Genomic DNA, 22,297 nt, shown 5'->3' with positions numbered 1-22,297 from the left:
TTCTTGCGATATCAGGATGCCAGTAATCTGTATACTGTTACATATTATCTCAGTACATATCTGTCAGCACTGTTAGAAATATGCTGTAAATTCACAAATTATTGCAATTTTTAAAGAATAGACTAAAATGCGAGGTTTATTATTGCGATATCTGGAAAATCTGCATACAGATATATGTTAAAGATGTCTGCATGTGAGTTCTTATTATTGTGAAAGTGTCTTCTAAAGTCGAATAATTCACAATAATAAAACCTCGCCATAATTTATGAATTTACAGTACTATACATACGGATCATCAGGGGTAAGCTGTACTGGTTCGTCCGTAAAAGCTTTATCAAAGTGTTCTAGGTCCCTGTCTGACTTCAGCTCTGGTTTATAGGGGGGTTTGATTTGTTTCTGCTCTAACTGGTCCCAGCTTATAGAACGGTAGAATGGATGTGACATGATGTCACTAAATCCTGTTTGTGGATGACAACCAAGTCTTTCTACAGGATTCTATAAATAGACATTTAAAACAGTTTAACATTGGTTCGAAAGGAATACAGAGGTTTCCAAGTCAAATCAAAACATATATAGATATAGGAAGATAAGGTACAAGTGCCAATGAGACAACTCTCCATCTAAGTAACAATTTATAAAATTAAACCATTATAGGTCAAGTATGGCCTTCTACACAGAGTCTTGGCTCACACTGAACAGCAAGTTATAGTGTTTTAAAACAAGTGATTTAAATGTCATTCTGACATTCTATTTAAAACATTGGTTTGAATGGAATACAGAGATTTTAAAGTCAAATCAAAACAGATATGTTCATGCACATCTGACATAAATCTTATTATCCCTATTTCAAGAAATTTTCCTTTTATCTTGCTTACTGATATTTTCTTTTTTTAAAAGCAGAGTCAAGGGATATTAAAAATCATCACTAAACAGTAAAGTTTAACTAAGGCTAAAGAAAAAAAATAATTAAAAAGGTTGGTATTGTCAATAGAGAGGGGCGAAAAATTCAAACTCATATGTCAAGACAAGAATTATCCTCAAAGTAATACTGCCTCTCACCTTGTTAAGGAATCCTTTGAGTATTGAAGCTGCCTTTACTGACAACGACCTTGGAATTCTTATAGTCTTTTCCAATATAACTGTAAAATTATAATAAGTGATTATTCATTACCAAGAACTAAAATTCAGATGTATATTGCAAGTTTGGAAACGCTATACATTCACAAAAGAATAAACATAATTAATATAATTAGAAATGGTGAACAAACTGATATGTGCAAACAGTATTGCAACTTTATATGAAATTTCATTAATCTGTTAAAAAGTAGAATCTATCAAACTAACTCAAGCAGAAAACTTGACAAATAATTGGCTGTTCCATCTTCTCTATCAATGTTTATCCAACAACATATATATGTTATTGCTATTTTATGAAATTTTCCTTTGATCTTGCTGACTGATAATTTTCTTTCTCAGCGGAGTAGAATGATATGAAAATTATCTCTAGAAACTAATGAGGGCGCACATGCCAACTTGTCAACGAAATTAACAACATTGTCATAAGTGAAATAGCAATAAACAGATTAATGAATTGAATAATTATTTATTATTATTATTTTATTTTTTTTATTTAGTTTCTTGTGTACAATTTGGAGTTTAGTATGGCGTTCATTATCACTGAACTAGTATATATTTGTTTAGGGGCCAGCTGAAGGACGCCTCTGGGTGTGGGAATTTATCGCTGCTTTGAAGACCCGTTGGTAGATTTCGGTTATTGTTTTTTTCTGGTCGGATTGTTGTCTTTTGACACATTCCCCATTTCCATTCTCAATTTTATCATCATGATCATTGGTCATCTCAACTTGATTGCTTTTCTTGCTTTCTCTGTACCAGCTCAAGAGAGAAAATCAATCTTGTTGAGATGATCAATGATAATCTATAAATATACCTATCTATTTTCCTGGTTGACAACAATATGAATATTATATCTATTCTACTAGTTGACAGCTTTGAATGCCAACATACCCTCTTGCATTACAATTTGAATGCCCACATACCCTCTGCATTACAATTTGAATTCCCACATACCCTCTGCATTACAATTTGAATGCCCACATACCCACTGCATTACAATACTTTACCTTGGAAGAGGTAATCTTCTGTGTTTTGGTCAGGGTTCTCAGCTCCACCAACAACATCAAAGGGGGATCTGCCAGCCAACATTTCAAACATAAGTACCCCTAAGGCCCACCAGTCTACACTAAAGTCTGTGAATAGTGTATCAAATCATAAATTAAAGTAATATTTGTAAGTCAATCCAATAAAATCATTAAAATTGTCAACCAATACAAAACAAAAGCAATGTAGTAGACTCAGAAATACAAGACTCGCTGTGTTATGATTAATCAGCTGGCCATGTACAAAACAGAACAGGCAGATTAAGTTTATTCAACCTGTCCAACAAAGTTAGCCTGCTCATACATATTGGAAAATAATAAGTATGATTTTTAATATAATAAAGTTCATTTTTTTGTATTTAAGGTAAATATCCAAATTGGTTATTTGAATAAAGCATAAGGCTTTCAAATGAGTTGTAGTCTATGCTAGAGATAAAGTGTGCTCATTTCAGTTAGTTACAAAACGAGTTCATGACCAAAAAAACATAAATAAATTGCTTCACGAAGATTTTTAAAACAGCATCAATGAATAATTATGTTTTAAATGTGAAATAAAAATCTGTAAAAACTGGTACCTGTGAAAAAATTACACTTTCCTGGTTGTCAGGCAGTATATGGTTCCAGTGGTGACAAAATACTTGTTTTATTTTGAATGTGTTGATAACAGAAAAAATATTTCTTCAGTAATGAAAGTTATTATAGAAACATATTGCAAGTGATGAAATCTGTGACTATCCTGTACCAGTTTAAAGGGGTACATGAGATGACTGACCTTCTTCATATATTTTACTCAATAAATGTATTGATAATAAAACACAATTTTCCAATGAAACCTACATAATTGGATACATAGCAACATAAAGGGAAGCTCTAACATAGAACATGCAAAGCAGACAAATTTTGAAATTGTAAGAGGCAATCACTGAAAAGTGTGTTACAACAATAATCATTCATGTATTTAGCAAGTCAAATTTGAAATTACCTCTTCAAAAGAAGCGACCTCTATTTTTTAAAATCGACATCGCAACAGCCTTGACTTGGGACAAGCGTCTTCAAAGTAAAAGATGTTGGATATCATATACTGTAAACCAACTTATTTTCGCGGATACTTTATTTCACGTTTAACTCTTTCTAGAACACTTCACGGCTATTTAATTTTGTGATTTTCTAATTAACTTGATGCATTTAAATAAGTAAAGATCAAATTTTTACAAATTTGTGACAATTTATATTCGCATTATTTTTCTTCTCACGAAAGTCGCGAAAATAAGTTGGTTTACAGTATCAATGTAAGTGTTCAAACAGAATTGATCATAGAAATTTGTTAATAGATGAAAAGCTTTTGTTGCAAATGCTTGCTCATACACAACAGTGAGAATATAGAAAAATGTTTATACCATATTCTTCTCCCCGTAACACCTCCGGTGCGATGTAATTTGGTGTTCCACAGAAAGTGTTAGTTCTATCACCAGGAACTAGACCTTCCTTTTAAAGCAAAATTATATTGTTAAATAAAGCTGACAAGTTAAGAACACTACAAGAAGGTTATATATTATTTACCAATGTTTCAGGGCTTGTCAGCAAAATAATTACAAAGGGGTAAGAAAAGACACTTTAGTTGAAGTTTGATTACAGCTATTTCCCTAATGTATGTAGTTTTAAGGTTTGGTTGGCTTGCTTTGTGTATATAAATGTTTTCTCAAGCATTTTAATTAAGTTTTACAATTGTGATGAATAGATAGATGGTGCTTCAGATTTTATTATGCTATTGGATGCTTGTGCAAACATGTATAAAAACAAAGCAAGCAAGCCAACCAAACCTTTAAACTACATGCATTAGGAACATAGCTGTAATGGCTGTAATTAATGAGAATCGGCCTAGATAGATAAAAAATTTGTAAGGGTTCCGCGGAACCCAGTGTCTCGCCTACTTTTGCTGTAAATCGCAGGCTCAACAAAAATGAGGCAAAAAATCAATAAAAATATTCCTCTTGATGCTATCCTATGATTGAAAGAAGGTTTTGTCCAAGTTTGGTAAAAATCTAGGACAGTTAATGAATCTAATAAATGTGTTGAAAACTATAACTGCAGACTGTATGTAATGTTAACTGGAAGAAAATCTAAGTCAATTTAAAAGTAAAATACAGAAAAAATGAAGTTATCTTTATACAAAATTTACTAACTTATGATCATAAATAAGCTTCTGTCCAAGTTTGGAACAAATTAACCCAGGATAGTTTAAGAAAGTTATTCAAATTTTAAAAACTTTTACCACAGAGTGAATGTAATGTTTCCCTGCAGAAAAACTAAGTCCATTTAAAGGTAAAATACAGAATAAATGGATTTATTATTTTTATAAATTTTGCCTCTGGATACTATCTTATAATCATAAACAAGCAACTGTCCAAGTTTGGTAGAAATCCAGTATAGTTTAAGAAAGTTATTAAAATTCTAAAAACTTTAACCACAGAGTGAATGTAATGTTTCCCTGCAGAAAAAACTAAGTCCATTTAAAAGTAAAATACGGAAAAAATGGATTTATTTTTTCATAAAATTTGCTTCTGGATACTATCTTATGATCATAAACAAGCGTCTGTCCAAGTTTGGTACAAACCAAGGATAGTTTAAGAAAGTTATTAAAATTCTAAAAACTTTAACCACAGAGTGAATGTAATGTTTCCCCGCAGAAAAAACTAAGTCCATTTACAAGTAAAATACGGAAAAAATGGAATTTTATTTTTACAAAATTTACTTCTGAATACTATATTATGATCATAAACAAGCTTCTGTCCAAGTTTGGTAGAAATCCAGTACAGTTTAAGAAAGTTATTAAAATTTCAAAAACTTTAACCACAGAGTGAATATTTGTGGACGCCGCCGACGACGACGGAATGTAGGATCGCTTAGTCTCGCTTTTTCGACTAAAGTCGAAGGCTCGACAAAAATCATGAATGAGAGGGTAAAATGATTCATTTCTTTTAAAACCTTTGTCTGAAATATTGGTAAATATTATTCTTGGGTAAGGTCAATAAAAAGCTATTGAGAAAACAAACAAATTATATTTCAATTCAAAACTAAAATCTAATCTATAAATTTCATATTGACCTCTCAACAGTCATCAATTCAAAAGCTTATCCCCTCCTTCTTAAAATGTTGATATTTGAAATATGAATTTGTTTGAACTAAAAAGAATTTATCAGAATCTAGCAGTAAATTGAAACATGTATATAACATATCCCTAAATGTATATGTATACTAAATTAAAAGAATTCTTCAAGTCAGTAAAAATTAAAGACTTTAAAAAAAATTACAAATTAGTATTAAATATCCAAATATTGTTGAAATACACAAGTTATAAACAATGTTTCACTTTTTACTGAATTCTAATAGACAGGAGCTAGACTCAAAATTCAAGGATCAAAGTACCTTCACACTTTTATAACAGTGATCCTGATTTAAGAGTGAAGAAAATGTTAAAATATCACAAGTACGCAAAAAAAAGTATCCTTAACATTCCACTAAAGAATAAATTGATTTGAGAGGCATAACTATCTCCCAAACCTGGTGGGTCCGCCATTTCATTCTAAGTTTGCTGCATTGCTTGAATTTAACTACATGTACTTATGTAAATCTGGTATTCCGTCAAGTAAGAGTAAGGAAAATAGGTAACATGATTATGCAATCAGGAGAGAAAATTAAACATATTCAGATGAAAATGTCATAGAATTTTCCTATAAAGCACATCTTGAGCACTATCAATGGTATTTTTACCCTCTGCTACTATGACAGAGAATTCTTTCATGACCTTGACTATCTATGACCTTTGGAATTTGAATGCTGTCTACCTGTGATATTTTATCATTCTTTTTCTAAGTATATTAGGAAGTGCTACTGTAAAATAAATTAAACTAATTAAAAAAAGTAAAATCAAAGAAATGTTACCAAAGATACCAAGTGGGAAAATTTAGTTCAATCAAGCATAGCCTCCCTTGTTAACAGCAGTATGCAAATTAAAAAGACAAAATGAAGATGCTCCTCTGTTGAAGAACATACCTTCAAAAATATATCCTTCCCTAATGGTCTTTTTGAAACTTTTTGTCTATGATTTTCACCTTTTTTTCATTCCAATATCAAAATAACAGGTTAATGGACATATTATTCCACTTTTTCAGAATTTAAAGAACTATGGGAAATCTTATTGTTCGTACACCAAAATGAAAATGACTTTCCGTCATTGGTTAAATTTTCTATTGTTTATCACGCTTTAAACCAATCGCATTGTTTTGGTGTTCCCTTTTGGAAATATTATCCAGAATGCATTAGATTCTGAAAGGGTAGGTTGAAGTACCACACACTCAGATATACTATTTAAAGAAAGCTATACTTGATTGACAGGTTAAGACCACACCCACTATAGAAGACCTACCATACTCTTCACCCCTTAGGATTTCTGGAGCGATATAATTTGGGGTACCACAGAAAGTACATGTTGTGTCTCCGGGTCGTAGACCTTCCTGGATAATACACAACCATTTTACTATTAACCATCAACAATCATTTCAACATTATCTTATAAAACCATAATTTAATTTTTTCCATGACTGTAGACTTTCGAGATCATCAAAGTGTGAAATAAAATAAGACAAATAACAGAAAACAGTTTCATAACACTGAACAGTTTCGTAACACTGAACAGTTTCATAACACTGAACAATTTAAACTGTCAGTGCCCCATTTACATTAATGTGGTTTATTTTTATAAGGGACAAGTTTTTTAAAAGACCTTGAATGCTTATGATATCATATATTTTTCCTGCAAGGGGATCATTTTGAACATTTTAAGTGAAAGCCAATTTAGTGGACATCACCCAAGCCTTTCATTTATCAGTTTTAGTAATGAATTTTCAAAAGATATATTACACATCATACATCCAATGGCATTTTAATTGTTTACAGCCAGTTTCATGGAGTGTGTATGTAAAGCTTATATCTTTGGTTAGCTTGCTTGCTAGCTGAACCATAACATTATTAGGTTAGGTAAACACCCCTCCTTTAAGAGTAGACTAGTCTGACAGATAAACAAAGGAGGATAGTTTACCTGACCTAATAATGACTTCACAGTTCAGCTAGCAAACAAGCTAACCAAAGATATTACCTATACCTTCATACTCAATGCAATCAGCTGTATTACTCAGGACATAATTCACCAACATTTTTTATCTGACAATGAATTATTTTTTTTTAAATTCATTACATCTTGTTGACCTTTGACCTTACCTTACACATTCCATAATCTGTTAACTTGACATGACCATCATGGTCCAGTAGCACATTGTCTAACTTCAAGTCTCTGTACACTATACCTGGAGAAAACATCTTACATCATCATTCATGTTGACTGGTACATTTTTATTTGTAGGTGAAACTATTCAATATATTCAATGAACATCTTATAATATAAACAAGAGTGCACACACTGAAATGTCTCGCCTTCTTTATTAATCCTTGATACTATCTTGATAGACCTAAATATTAAGATTTATTACAACTGTCACATGAACTCAACATTAACCAAGAAAATGAAACATTGATCAATCAACCATGAAAATGAGGTCAAGGTCAGATGAACCATGCAAGGCAGACATGTACAGCTATCAATTCTTCAATACAACAAATATAGTTGACTTATTGCTTATTAATAAAAAAAACCAGACCAAAACACACAAACACTTAAAACTTAGCAATGGACCGTGAAAATGAGTTCAAAGTCAAATAAAACCAGTGTAACCAACATAAAGATCATAACATATGTCCATACACCAAATATAGTTGACCTAATGCATAAAGTATTAGAAAAATAGACCAAAACTGAAAAACTTAACTTTGACCACTGAACCATTAAAAATGAGGTCAAGGTCAGATGACACCTGTCAGCTAGACATGTACACCTTACAATCATTCCATACACCAATTATAGTAGACCTATTGCATATAGTATAAGAAAAACAGACCAAAACGCAAAAACTTAACTATAACCACTAAACCATGAAAATGAGGTCAAGGTCAGATGACACCTGTCAGCTAGACATGTACACCTTACAATCATTCCATACACCAATTATAGTAGACCTATTGCATATAGTATAAGAAAAACAGACCAAAACACAAAAACTTAACTATAACCACTGAACCATGAAAATGAGGTCAAGGTCAGATGACACCTGCCAGTTGGACATGTACACCTTACAGTCCTTCCATACACCGAATATACAAGACCTATTGCTTATAGTATCTGAGATATGGACTTGACCACGAAAACTTAACCTTGTTCACTGATCCATGAAATGAGGTCGAGGTCAATTGAAAACTGTCTGACAGGCATGAGGACCTTGCAAGGTACGCACATACTAAATATAGTTATCCAATTACTTATAATAAGAGAAAATTTAACATTACAAAAAAACTTAACTTTTTTTCAAGTAGTCACTGAACCATGAAAATGAGGTCAAGGACATTGGACATGTGACTGATGGAAAGTTCGTAACATGAGGCATCTATATACATAGTATGAAGCATCCAGGTCTTCTACCTTCTAAAATATAAAGCTTTTAAGAAGTGAGCTAACACCGGCGCCGCCGTAGCCACAGCCGCCAGATCACTATCCCTATGTCGAGCTTTCTGCAACAAAAGTTGCAGGCTCGGCAAAAATAGGAGAAAAGGAGAGTAAAAGAACTATGTACCTTCTCCTAAATTATCACATTTATGATGTGTTTGAGCTTTTGGTTTTGCCATTTGATAAGACTTTCAATTTTGAATTATGCTTGAAGTTCAGTATATTTGTTATTTTACTTTTCCCTACAGTTGGAAGTAAAATACAAATAATTAAATATGTTGAACAATTGAATATTTATTACTATTGACTGTGTTACAGTGTAAAGATCTTGAAAAAAAGGAAAGATCATTCCAATGGGTCAATTGAAGAATCCAAAGATGAATATAAAAAAAGAAGATGCTGTATGATTGCCTATGAGACAACTGTCCACAAGAGACCAAATGACACAGAAATTAACAACTTCAGGTCAGCCTTCAACAATGATCAAAGCCAATACCGCATATAACACCATTATACAATCCACTAATTAGCTTTTCACTGACTATGCTTACCCCTTTCATGAAGGAAATTTAAGGCAAGACATATTTCAGCAGCATAAAATCTAGCATGCTCCTCATGTAATTTTCGTTGTCTTTGCATATGAAACATTAAGTCTCCACCACTGACAAACTCTATCACAAAAAATAACCTACAAAAGAAAATAATAGTAGGTAAATGAATAAATTGAATTTTCAAAAACATACAAAATTTGAAATTGCCTTTGTGGCTGCATGGTAATTGTTCAATTAAATCAACATATGGTGTAAACAACATAGTTTTCCTTTGGTAAACTAAAGTCAGGTGAAATACAAAAGTAGAAGTTGTGTTTTCTATTCAATTTGACTGGGTAAAGATCAACATTGACAGTTTTCATGTTGTTGGGTTTCTATCTCCGTCATACACATTTTCCTTTTTAGATTTGTTTATAATAGAGCAAATGTTGATGTTTCAAACATATTTGATTTTGGTGGACATCTAAACTTCTATGTTATTATTTTCTAACAGACTATATGCAATTGCTTACTCACCGGCTGTCTGTTTGGAAGCAGGAATGTAAACCAACAAGAAATGGATAATTTGTTGCTGTTTCAAACACATGTTTTTCTGTTTGGACCCAATCAATATCCTAAAATAATACACTGGATGATTATCATTCCTTATGGAACTATAAACACAAAATATTATATAAACACTGTTTCTTATTTTACTTACCAAGATATCTGCAAAAGTGTTTTTAGAAATTTAAACTAAATAACTAAATAAGTCCGTATTTTACTCTATGATACTTCAATGCCACTTTTATTTAATCATTAATAATCTTGAAATCACATGACTACCAGGACTAGAACAAATATCTAGGACTTTAGTGAAGCTATTTGTAATGTTTAGCTGTAATATCTTTCTTTATATGTTTCAGGAAGTCAATATAGCAAATAAATCAGATATAGCTTTACAAGACGTTTAAGTTGCTTGGGCATGACACTGCTGTAAACACACATTCTAATGCAACAAGTTTGTAACGCTCATTTTGATTGGATAATGTCACTTGTTTACATGGTATCAATTGACAATTGATGCTAGGAGGCATACGCGCAGGTGTAGTAGACAGCATATGACAGATTTTAATAACATGTTTTAACGTTGTTTTCTGTCAGTTTCATTAGAATGGAGATAACAATATTGTATTTTAAGCCCTGACGGCATCAATTGGGGATTTCATGGTCGCAAATACCTGTTTACTGTGTCTCCAGTTAACTTAATTTGCGACCATCAAATCCCCAATTAATGCCGTCAGAGCTTAAAACACAATACAGTTATCTCCTGATTGATCACATTTATATTACAGGTTTTTACTCCTCTTGCACTCAATCAATGACCTAAATATAACAATCATATATAATTCACTTTAAGGTTTGACAGTAAAGTTAACCTAATAGCTATCTTTTGCTATTATACTAGGTTTAAATTTGTCTGTAAATTAAAACATGATTTTTTTATCAAAGTTTCAGCAATGAAACCAAATATTTCGGTAAACAGGAAGTTGTTGAGTGATGCATCTGAAAACACATCACACAATTGAGCTGACTCATAAAAACCCTGAAACCATATTACAGAAATCCTTTTAATGTAGTTCCTGACAAAAAATGTGAATTGTTTATCAAAGGTAAATAAACCATACACCAGGTATCAGGCTGATACACCTTATCGCCATTTGTCCGCCATCACACAGGTTCCCGTAAAATTTTGACGTCATGATACAAATATTCTGAATCCACAATGGAACAGATTCTCGAGTCAGCCAGAAATAGCTTTAAATCTTACCTCATCATCATTAAACCTTACCTTAGTAACAGTGAGCTTTAAATCTTACCTCATCATCATTAACTAATTCTTTCTTTATGACTTTCATTGCGTAGACACGTTGGGTTGTTCTTTGTTCCACCATTAGCACTTTAGCATAACTTCCCCGACCAATCACACGTAGGAGATTAAACTGTTCTAACGATATTCTACCAGATTCATTTCCATTGGTTGACTGAAATATTAGTAAACATTTAAAAAATAATTAAAAACATTAAGTTATAAAAATTTGGAAAAACAAGGAATAAATGGGTTGATTATTGTTTAAAATGTAAAGCTGTGTTTCACAGTGAAAGAAGTCCATAAAAACTTTTCTACTAAATAAAATATATATATATATATATACATGTACAAATATAATTGTCAAGCAGAACTGCAAGAAGTTTATTTTTGTTTTACTTTGTATATTATATATATATATAAAGAAAAATACTTGAAGGTTTTGATCATTTTGTTCATTATACCACCTAATCACTTCACCATGCATTGTAAGCTTCCTGATTAAACTTAAAACTTAACCAGACTTATAGACAAAATTGTTAGAATTAGTTTCTCTTCTCTCTCTATTTTCATGCTGACATGAATGTAATCAAAGAGCTGAAAAGCTCTGAGGGGAAAGACGGCCCTTGTTTCTATTTAATTATTTTTTTGAAAAGGGGGGGGGCGGTATCTTTTGATAGTTTTCATATGAAGAATGAAAAAGAGAACATCTAGAACATGTAGAAAGGTTGAAGAAAGGTTGACAATATTGAAATCAATTGTTGTTTATGTAATTTCATTTCCTTAGTTTAGGATTTAATTAAAACTCAACTGAATTATGTCATTTCACAACAACTAAAATATTTCTTGAAATCTTGATTGTGTACCACTGAACTGCAGGCTAGGGCCATTTTCCATTTTTTGTAACAGTACTCTTGGATTTTTAAGTTTAACTCCTACAGGGGTCAATTGACCATTTCGTTCATGTTGACTTATTTGTAGATCTTACTTTGCAGAACATTATTGCTGTTCACAGTTTACCTATATCTATAATAATATTCAATATAATAACCAAAAAACAGCAAAATTTCCTTAAAATTACCAATTCAGGGGCCGCAACCCAAAAACAGGTTGTCCAATTCATCTGAAAATTTCAGGGCAGATAGATCTTGACCTGATTAACAATTTTACTTCATGTCAGATTTTCTATAAATTATTTGGTTTTTGAGTTATAAGACAAAAACTGCATTTTACCCCTATTTTCTATTTTTAGCCGTGGCAGCCATCTTGGTTTGATGGCCAGGTCACCGGACACAATTTTTAAACTAGATACCCCAATGATGATTGTGGCCAAGTTTCAAATAATTTGGCCCAGCAATTTCAGGGGAGTAGATTTTTCTAAAAGATTACTAAGATTTACGAAAAATGGTTAAAAATTGACTATAAAGGGCAATAACTCCTAAAGTGGTCAACTGATCATTTTGGTCATGTTGACTTTTTTGTAGATCTTACTTTGCTGAACATTATTGCTGTTTACAGTTTATCTCTATCTAAAATAATATTCAAGATAATAACCAAAAACAACAAAATTTCCTTAAAATTACCAATTCAGGGGCAGCAACCTAACAACGGAATGTCAGATTCATCTGAAAATTTCAGGGCAGATACATCTTAACCTGATTAACAATTAAACCCATGTCAGATTTGCCCTAAATGCTTTGGTTTTTGAGTTATAAGCCAAAAACTGCATTTTACCCCTATGTTCTATTTATAGCCATGGCGGCCATCTTGGTTAGTTGGCGGGGTCACCGGACACAATTTTTAAACTAGATACCCCAATGATGATTGTGGCCAAGTTTGGTTAAATTTGGCCTAGTAGTTTCAGAGGAGAAGATTTTTGTAAAAGTTAACGCCGGATGCAGGACGACGACGACGGAAGACGACGACGACGGACGCCAAGTGATGAGAAAAGCTCACTTGGCCCTTTGGGCCAGGTGAGCTAAAAACAATATGATTAATGTAAACTGTGTGAAGCTTGTTTCCAAATCTTAATTTTGAAATATTTGTAAATAATAAATATGTTTAAACTACAAAATGCAAATTTTTATTATTATTTTTTTTACCATTACAATGATTATGTGGGTACACAAAAATTTAGTTTTAATAGAAGACTACTAATCCAATGAAATGTCACATTTTAAGTGTTTAAATACATTAACTTTTATTTTAGTGGATTATTACTCATCAATTGAGGTGCTCCTGAATTGGAGGAAGATTCTCATAATTCTAACAGAAAAAAAGTGGTCTCATTAACTCATTAATTAGCGACAAGAAGAATTTTTTTCTTTCTTGTCGCTAAATAGCCTTTTGACGCTTCTTGTCGCTTTTTGACGCTTCTTGTCGCTAATTAGTGAGACCCGAAAAAAGTAATAAAATTGTTTCTTTCCCCTGTCTCATGTAACCCCACGATCTTTGTTTATTTTGAAAGTTGTTGATCTACAAATTAAAGTATTGCATGTTGATGTTTAAATCATCTACAGTAAACAATATTATGTTTAGATTTAACAAATACAAATTTGTAATAAGTGCACGATCTCTAAGAATGATTTTAATAACCAGTGAACTGGTGAAGGATATCCCTGCTTCTTCCAAGAATGACGTCAATATAAAACTAGAGGCTCTAAAGAGCCTGTGTCGCTCACCTTGGTCTATGTGCATATTAAACAAAGGACACAAATGGATTCATGACAAAATTGTATTTTGGTGATGGTGATGTGTTTGAAGTTCTTACTTTACTGAACGATTTTGCTTCTTACAATTATATCTATCATGAACTTTGCCCATTAGTAACAGAGAACTATATTTGGTAAAAATTTACATAAATTTACCAAATTAATGAAAATTGTTAAAAATTGACTATAAAGGGCAATAACTCCTTAAGGGGTCAATTGACCATTTAGGTCATGTTGACTTATTTGTAGATCTTACTTTGCTGAACATTATTGCTGTTTACAGTTTATCGCTATCTATAATAGTATTCAAGATAACCAAAAACGGCAAAATTTCTTTAAAAATTACCAATTGGAGGGCAGCAACCTAACAACCAGTTGTCCAATTCATCTGAAAAATTCAGGGCAGATAGATATTGACTTGATTAACAATTTAACTTCTTGTCAGATTTGCTCTAGATGCTTTGGTTTCATAGTTATAAGCAAAAAACTGCATTTTACCCCTATGTTCTATTTTTAGCCGTGGCGGCCATCTTGGTTGAATGGCCAGGTCATCGGACACATTTTTCAAACTAGATACCCCAAAGATGATTGTGGCCTAGTAGTTTCAGTGGAGATTTTGTAAAAGATTACTTAGATTTATGAAAAATGGTTAAAGATTGACTATAAAGGGCAATAACTCCTAAAGGGGTCAACTGACCATTTTGGTCATGTTGACTTATTTGTAGATCTTACTTTGCTGAACATTATTGCTGTTTACAATTTATCTCTATCTATAATAATATTCAAGATAATAACCAAAAACAGCAAAATTTCCTCAAAATTACCAATTGGAGGGCAGCAACCCAACAACCGATTGACCGATTCATCTGAAAATTTCAGGGCAGATAGTTCTTGACCTGATAAACATTTTTATCCCATGTCAGATTTCCTCAAAATGCTTTGGTTTTTGAGTTATAAGCCAAAAACTGCATTTTACCCCTATGTTCTATTTTTAGCGGTGGCGGCCATCTTGTTTGGTTGACCAGGTCACGCCACACATTTTTTAAACTAAATACCCCAAAGATGATTGTGGCCAAGTTTGGATTAATTTGGCCAAGTAGTTTCAGAGGAGAAGATTTTTGTAAAAGATTACTTTAAATTACGAAAAATGGTTAAAAATTGACTATAAAGGGCAATAACTCCTAAACGGGTCAACTGACCATTTTGGTCATGTTGACTTATTTGTAGATCTTACTTTGCTGAACATTATTGCTGTTTACAATTTATCTCTATCTATAATAATATTCAAGATAATAACCAAAAACAGCAAAATTTCCTCAAAATTACCAATTGGAGGGCAGCAACCCAACAACCGATTGACCGATTCATCTGAAAATTTCAGGGCAGATAGTTCTTGACCTGATAAACATTTTTATCCCATGTCAGATTTCCTCAAAATGCTTTGGTTTTTGAGTTATTAGCCAAAAACTGCATTTTACCCCTATGTTCTATTTTAAGCGGTGGCGGCCATCTTGTTTGGTTGACCAGGTCACGCCACACATTTTTTAAACTAAATACCCCAAAGATGATTGTGGCCAAGTTTGGATTAATTTGGCCAAGTAGTTTCAGAGGAGAAGATTTTTGTAAAAGATTACTTTAAATTACGAAAAATGGTTAAAAATTGACTATAAAGGGCAATAACTCCTAAACGGGTCAACTGACCATTTTGGTCATGTTGACTTATTTGTAGATCTTAATTTGCTGAACATTATTGCTGTTTACAGTTTATCTCTATCTATAATAATATTCAAGATAATAACCAAAAACAGCAAAATTTCCTCAAAATTACCAATTCAGGGGCAGCAACCCAACAACCGATTGACCGATTCATCTGAAAATTTTAGGGCAGATAGATCTTGACCTGATATACATTTTTATCCCATGTCAGATTTCCTCAAAATGCTTTGGTTTTTGAGTTATAAGCCAAAAACTGCATTTTACCCCTTTGTTCTATTTTTAGCCGTGGCGGCCATCTTGGTTGGTTGACCAGGTCACGCCACACATTTTTTAAACTAGATACCCCAAAGATAATTGTGGCCAAGTTTGGATTAATTTGGCCAAGTAGTTTCAGAGGAGAAGATTTTTGTAAAAGATTACTTTAATTAACGAAAAATGGTTAAAAATTGACTATAAAGGGCAATCACTCCTAAACGGGTCAACTGACCATTTTGGTCATGTTGACTTATTTGTAGATCTTACTTTGCTGAACATTATTGCTGTTTACAGTTTATCTCTAACTATAATAATATTCAAGATAATAACCAAAAACAGCAAAATTTCTTCAAAATTACCAATTCAGGGGCAGCAACCCAACAACCGATTGACCGATACATCTGAAAATTTCAGGGCAGATAGATCTTGACCTGATAAACATTTTTACCCCATGTCAGATTTGTTCTAAATGCTTTGGTTTTTGAGTTATAAGCCAAAAACTGCATTTTACCCCTATGTTCTATTTTTAGCCATGGCGGCCATCTTGGTTGGTTGACCGGGTCACGCCACACATTTTTTAAACTAGATACCCCAATGATGATTGTGGCCAAGTTTGGTTTGATTTGGCCCAGTAGTTTCAGAGGAGAAGATTTTTGTAAAAGTTAACGACGACGGACGACGACGGACGACGACGGACGACGGACGACGACGACGACGACGGACGCCGGACGCCAAGTGATGAGAAAAGCTCACTTGGCCCTTCGGGCCAGGTGAGCTAATAAAATGTAGGTTGGATATATTTAAAATATCTCGTCATACTTTTTTTCCGGTTTGTAAAAGAAACGTAAATAGTGTAAAGGAGAGCTCAAGATACGATAATTTCGTGAGAAACAGAAGGGAGATGTGTAAAAAAGTGTTTAAAGTCAAACTATTCATTTTGGGGTTTCCTTCTCTTCAATCAAAGTAAGATTTGTTGGGGGGTTTCCACACTATAAAAACAAAATGAATGATGTGAGGGAGTGTCACTCTGGTCAACCCCATAGGGGATTGACGGCTTGAAGCCGTCTTTCCCCAAAAACTACTACAGGATGTGCAAAAAAATGAATTTATAAGACCTTTCTGATGTTTCTACATCAGATCTGGAAGAGGTACAATGTTAATTAAAGGGAGATAAATCTTTTCAAAGCCACAAAACGCTTAAATAACATGTCAAAAATAATGCATTTTTGTATAAACACTATTCTCTTATCATGCAGACAACATTGCTGTTATTGGAATATTTGAGTGCAATTTGTTGGTTTTATTTTCATAATAAAAAAAATCTGTTAGGTTGAATAAATATGTCTCAAACAAACACATTAAAATCAGGAAGGTTAAATGATATCCATACATGATTATGTCACCAAATTGTTGAATATCTCCTTAAAATTGTGAGTTACCTAGTATTATGCATTAGTGCCACCAAATGATTAAATAAAAAAGACATTTAATATAAATGAATACAAAGAAAAAATATTGAATTAAAGAAAAAATCAAAAAATCTAATATTCATTTAATAAATAAACATTTATTTTAATGTAAATAGTTAATAATTAAACAGCAGACAAAACAAAACTGAATACAATTTTGCAGCCTGGCAAATAAAATGGTGCTGTATACTTGCAAACCTTCCTTTTAAATGGCTTCCATGTTGGACAATATAACAAGTGTATGAAAATAAATGGAGAATGTGTCCATGGGACACAGATGATGCCCTTGCTAACATATATAGTTATAAAAGGGCATAACTCTTGAACGTGCCACCACAATTCTTAGCAGGGTAATATATCCATTAAATATGTTTTAATATTCAAGCAGGCATTATTCATTTGAAAGCTTCAACTTAACAGAACAATACTAACATGAATCTGTTAATCAGTGAATTTGAATCCTTAATGTTTAACCCTAAAACTCATTAAGAACATGAGCAAATTTTGAAAAAAAGGTACAGGTCCAAGTAAATTGACTAAACAGAGGTTTCTCATTTAAGAAGCTTCAAATTTGTCATGGCAGGGCATTTTATATTAATGTTGTGTCTTCTGTGCTGTTGTTTATCTGTTTGTCTTTTTCATTTTTAGCTATGCAGTATGGGCTTTGCTCATTGTTGAAGGTCGTACGGTGACCTATTGTTGTTAATGTCTGTGTCATTTTGTTCTTTTGTGGATAGTTGTCTCATTTGCAATCATACCATATCTTCTTTTTTATATGGCATTATTAGTTTATTTTCAATCTATGATTTTGACTATCCCTCTGGTATCTTTCGTCCCTCTATTATAGCTATGTGGAATATATTTTGATCATTGTTGAAGACTGTACAGTAACCTCTTACTGCTAACACATATATCATTTGTTCTCTAGTGGATAGTTTTCTTATCTGCATACAACATCTCCTTATTTCATATGTGAACTTAGACCTATTACAGAAAAGATAAACGAAAACAGAATAATGGACAGATGCACAGACCAGAAACATATTGCCCTCTATTATCGTAGGCTGGACATACACATATTTTTTTAATCAACTTGCTGACAATGAACATGGAAGCCATATCTTTTAACATGCAATACAAAACATAAAACGATCATACAAAATAAAATTATACCTCACTCCTAACTTCACTCTCCTCTGTCTGAATAACAATAGAAAAACTTACAACAAAAATACGGTATCATCCAAAAATAGTTTGTGTTTGAATGTCTAATTATGTATATATTTGAAACACGCGTCAGGTGTATATACAAAATTCAGTCCTGCTATCTATGATGGGTTTCTTGTGGATAGTTGTCTCATTCGCAATCATACCACATCTTCTTTTTTATATTATTTGTATATAAATTTCAATAATGCAATCACTAGGGGTAATTTACATATGATTGGCAAATAATCTGGTAGAATAAAGCTTAAATTAGATGCTATAGAAGATAAATTAAATTATATTAATCCAGGGTTGAAATTTCATCTGACTAAAAATTAACATTTAGGTTTTGACTTATAATAAGAAAATTTGGGAGTCCAAATAAGATTCTGAAGAGTTTGCAATATCAATTAGAGATTTGACAGTCAAAACTGTAATTTTCACAGTGATTAAACAATAGACATACCCCAGTGACGACTTCCATAGAAGCTACATGATCTGAAAATAAACAAAACATGTTATTACTGAAGATGTACAGTGTAACCTGCCTTATCTGACACCTGAGTATTCTGACACCCTGCTTAATCTGACATTTTTTTTTGGTTCACTTTTTATACATCTCATGTTTTCAAATATTTGGCTATAAGCATCCCGATTGAAGATAAATCTATGATAGTGCTCTAGACTCCTTGAAATTTACAAATTGTAGTTTTTACATTTTATTCAGGAATTTCACAAGGTAATATATCCCCTGAGCTTTAAAACATAGGGGGTGTTGTTTATGTTAAAAACATGCATACAACACTGTGGATTCATTATTATTCGTTGGATACCAATTTTCATGGGTACACAGATGAACCACAAATTCCAATGTTTTAGGAATATCATGTTTTCAATAGGCTTTGTATACAGAGATTGAAAAAACCACAAAATCAAATATCCACAGATATGTAACTTTTTAGCAATCCACGAAAATAACCGAATCCACAGTAGATAGACAATTGTTTGTACCTGATGATTCCCCATTAGTTGAGTCTTTGAGGCCTATATAGTCCTGGCCATCTTGTAACTTTGGTGGTGGACGTTGGTACTTTACATCAGGTCGCGGACCTTCATTTTGATTCTGAAAAACAACACATAATATTTCATTCTATTTGTATCATTTTACATGTCATCTTCTAAAATATTTATCTGTATTGAGCATATATTCATCTTTGAGTAGTTTAAACATATTTATTTAATATAGTGGATTTGGAAAACAAGTTTTATAAATCCCTCTCCACTTTGCTGTGCTAGTGCTGCCTTGTAGCAGCATAAGCCTGATCTTTTTCGAATTCTACAAGGGTGTCTTTTACCTGCAAGAGATATTGCTCTCTCTTAACACAGGTCATCCATTTATCACTTCCTTCCGACGGACTATCATCGTTCCTAAAGACCATACTAGCAAATTGGCCACTATGTCTTAACAAAAATAAAACTTTTTCTTTATGATAGAGATTCTTTAAAATCTAAATGAATGAGATCTTTTTTACTTTCACATATAGAATTACTTTCCAAAACATAATTAATTAAGTCTACCACATTACTCATGTTACTGTAAACCAACTTTTTTTCACGGATACTATATTTCGTGTTAATTCTTTTCATGCCAATTTCCCTGCGATTTAATTTCAGGATTTTTAAATCTACTTGATGTAGTTCAAAAGGAAATATCTAATTTTAATAAGTTCCTAACAATTTATATTCCCATAATTTTTCTACTGGCAAAAGTCTTGAAAATAAATCCCTTGCAAAATTTGTACAGTAGTTGCCTATAACAACCAACAATTGTACTTACCACTTGTGGAGCACCACAGACTAGTACTTACCACTTGTGGAGCACCACAGACAACTTTTAATAATTTATGACATCGTTTGTGTACTGTTAGTTTACACTGTATACACTTGTATCCTTGACGACCAAGACCCCATATTCTGTCTGCACAAAATGAGCAAAAAGCTTTCTGAAAAAGGAAAAAAAAATCAACATAAATGAATGTAATATCAGATCAGATACTACTAACTCATATATAAATTTAAAACACTTAACTTTATACTTTATAAACAAAAAATATGTGTTAAAATGTAACAATTTTTTTTTTGAATATAGCTTATCACATATTCTTTCTATATATATGTTTACCCCCACCTCAATAAAATATGAAGACTGAAATTGAGCTTGAGAAACTTTTATTACAATTCACCTTTCAATCTGAGGATTCAAATTCAAGGGAAGTAACTATGATTAATATCTTAGAAAATATTTTAGCCTGAAACAAGTGACTTACAATTTTGAAGGGAAGAAACTTTGTATAATACCTTAGAATTTGTTTTAGCCTGAAATATGTGACTTACAAATTTAAAGGGGAAATAACTAAGTTAAATACCTTAGAAAATCTTTTAGCCTGAAATAAGTGACTTACAAATTTAAAGGGGAAATAACTAAGTTAAATACCTTAGAAAATCTTTTAGCCTGAAATAGGTGACTTACAAATTTAAAGGGGAAATAACTAAGTTAAATACCTTAGAAAATCTTTTAGCCTGAAATAAGTGACTTACAAATTTAAGGGGAAGAAACTAAGTTAAATACCTTAGAAAATCTTTTAGCCTGAAATAAGTGACTTACAAGTTTAAAGGGGAAATAACTAAGTTAAATACCTTAGAAAATCTTTTAGCCTGAAATAAGTGACTTACAAATTTAAAGGGGAAATAACTAAGTTAAATACCTTAGAATTTGTTTTAGCCTGAAATAAGTGACTTACAAATTTAAAGGGGAAATAACTAATTTAATTACCTTAGAAAATCTTTTAGCCTGAAATAGGTGACTTACAAATTTAAGGGGAAGAAACTAAGTTAAATACCTTAGAAAATCTTTTAGCCTGAAATATGTGACTTACAAATTTTACGGGGAAATAACTAAGTTTAACACCTTAGAAAATCTTTTAGCCTGAAATAAGTGACTTACAAGTTTAAGGGGAAATAACTATGATTAATATCTTAGAAAATCTTTTAGCCTGAAATAAGTGACTTACAAATTTAAGGGGGAATAACTAAGTTAAATACCTTAGAAAATCTTTTAGCCTGAAATAAGTGACCATTCATTCTGTATAGTTTTCTCCATCTTCTGGCTCCTTTTCTGTACATGTTCTCTAAATAACAGATCAACAAAAATATGGGTTAAATCTATCTTAAACATTTTTGGTTACTGTAGGTATACAAATATTGATAATGTTCATTTATTTTAAATGCAGTATATTTATTTTCGGGATTTCTTCATTTGAATGATAATATAAATTTTAGTTGGAAAAAGTCAGATATTTGATTAGCAAACTGACAAATTGTTACAAGTCACAGAAACTCTATAAAATCATCTTATAAAAAATTTAAACTTAATCTACATACATGTATGTTTGTTACGAGTACAGTTCAGCTCCATAATGCGACAAAAAAGAAATTAAAAACATTTCTTTTTGTTACCTTTATAAAAAATAATGAAATGGGGTCCTTTGATCTTCCAATATTAAATAACTACATTTGAGTTCAAAAATCATCAAACCAATAAAAAATTTACTACTATTGAAAACAATTATAATAAATGAGGTAGGTAATTATAGTTTGACTTGATGTAAATGAATATCGATACATCTATAAATCTTTTTCCTGTCTACAGTTAGTTTTAACTGTCTGAAAATTGAGCTGTGATAAGAAATC

General features: G+C 32.0%; 1 protein-coding gene across 6 annotated transcripts in view; it reads right to left on the bottom strand.

The window, feature by feature from the left end:
* LOC134692804 (protein kinase C iota type-like) overlaps positions 1–22,297 on the bottom strand; it is a 32,198-nt gene that overhangs the window by 3,432 nt on the left and 6,469 nt on the right. For 4 of the 6 annotated variants that reach the window (XM_063553362.1, XM_063553363.1, XM_063553359.1 and 1 more), the window contains 13 exons: positions 21,650–21,735; positions 20,416–20,550; positions 19,559–19,670; positions 19,014–19,045; positions 18,515–18,541; positions 11,201–11,365; positions 9,858–9,955; positions 9,342–9,478; positions 7,455–7,540; positions 6,604–6,691; positions 2,142–2,267; positions 1,060–1,139; positions 290–495 (listed from right to left, as the gene is read on the bottom strand). In XM_063553362.1, the coding sequence (XP_063409432.1) occupies positions 290–495; positions 1,060–1,139; positions 2,142–2,267; positions 6,604–6,691; positions 7,455–7,540; positions 9,342–9,478; positions 9,858–9,955; positions 11,201–11,365; positions 18,515–18,541; positions 19,014–19,045; positions 19,559–19,670; positions 20,416–20,550; positions 21,650–21,735 (1,378 nt within the window). Of the gene's footprint in view, positions 1–289; positions 496–1,059; positions 1,140–2,141; positions 2,268–3,574; positions 3,663–6,603; positions 6,692–7,454; positions 7,541–9,341; positions 9,479–9,857; positions 9,956–11,200; positions 11,366–18,514; positions 18,542–19,013; positions 19,046–19,558; positions 19,671–20,415; positions 20,551–21,649; positions 21,736–22,297 lie in introns of all 6 variants that reach the window. The other 2 variants (XM_063553360.1, XM_063553361.1) reach the window with 2 other exon arrangements.

Source organism: Mytilus trossulus, chromosome 12, assembly GCF_036588685.1.
Source record: "Mytilus trossulus isolate FHL-02 chromosome 12, PNRI_Mtr1.1.1.hap1, whole genome shotgun sequence".
Classification (NCBI taxonomy): Eukaryota; Metazoa; Mollusca; class Bivalvia; order Mytilida; family Mytilidae; genus Mytilus; species Mytilus trossulus.
Note: the sequence above shows the minus strand (reverse complement) of the source record. Positions and strands in the feature narration are given on the sequence as shown.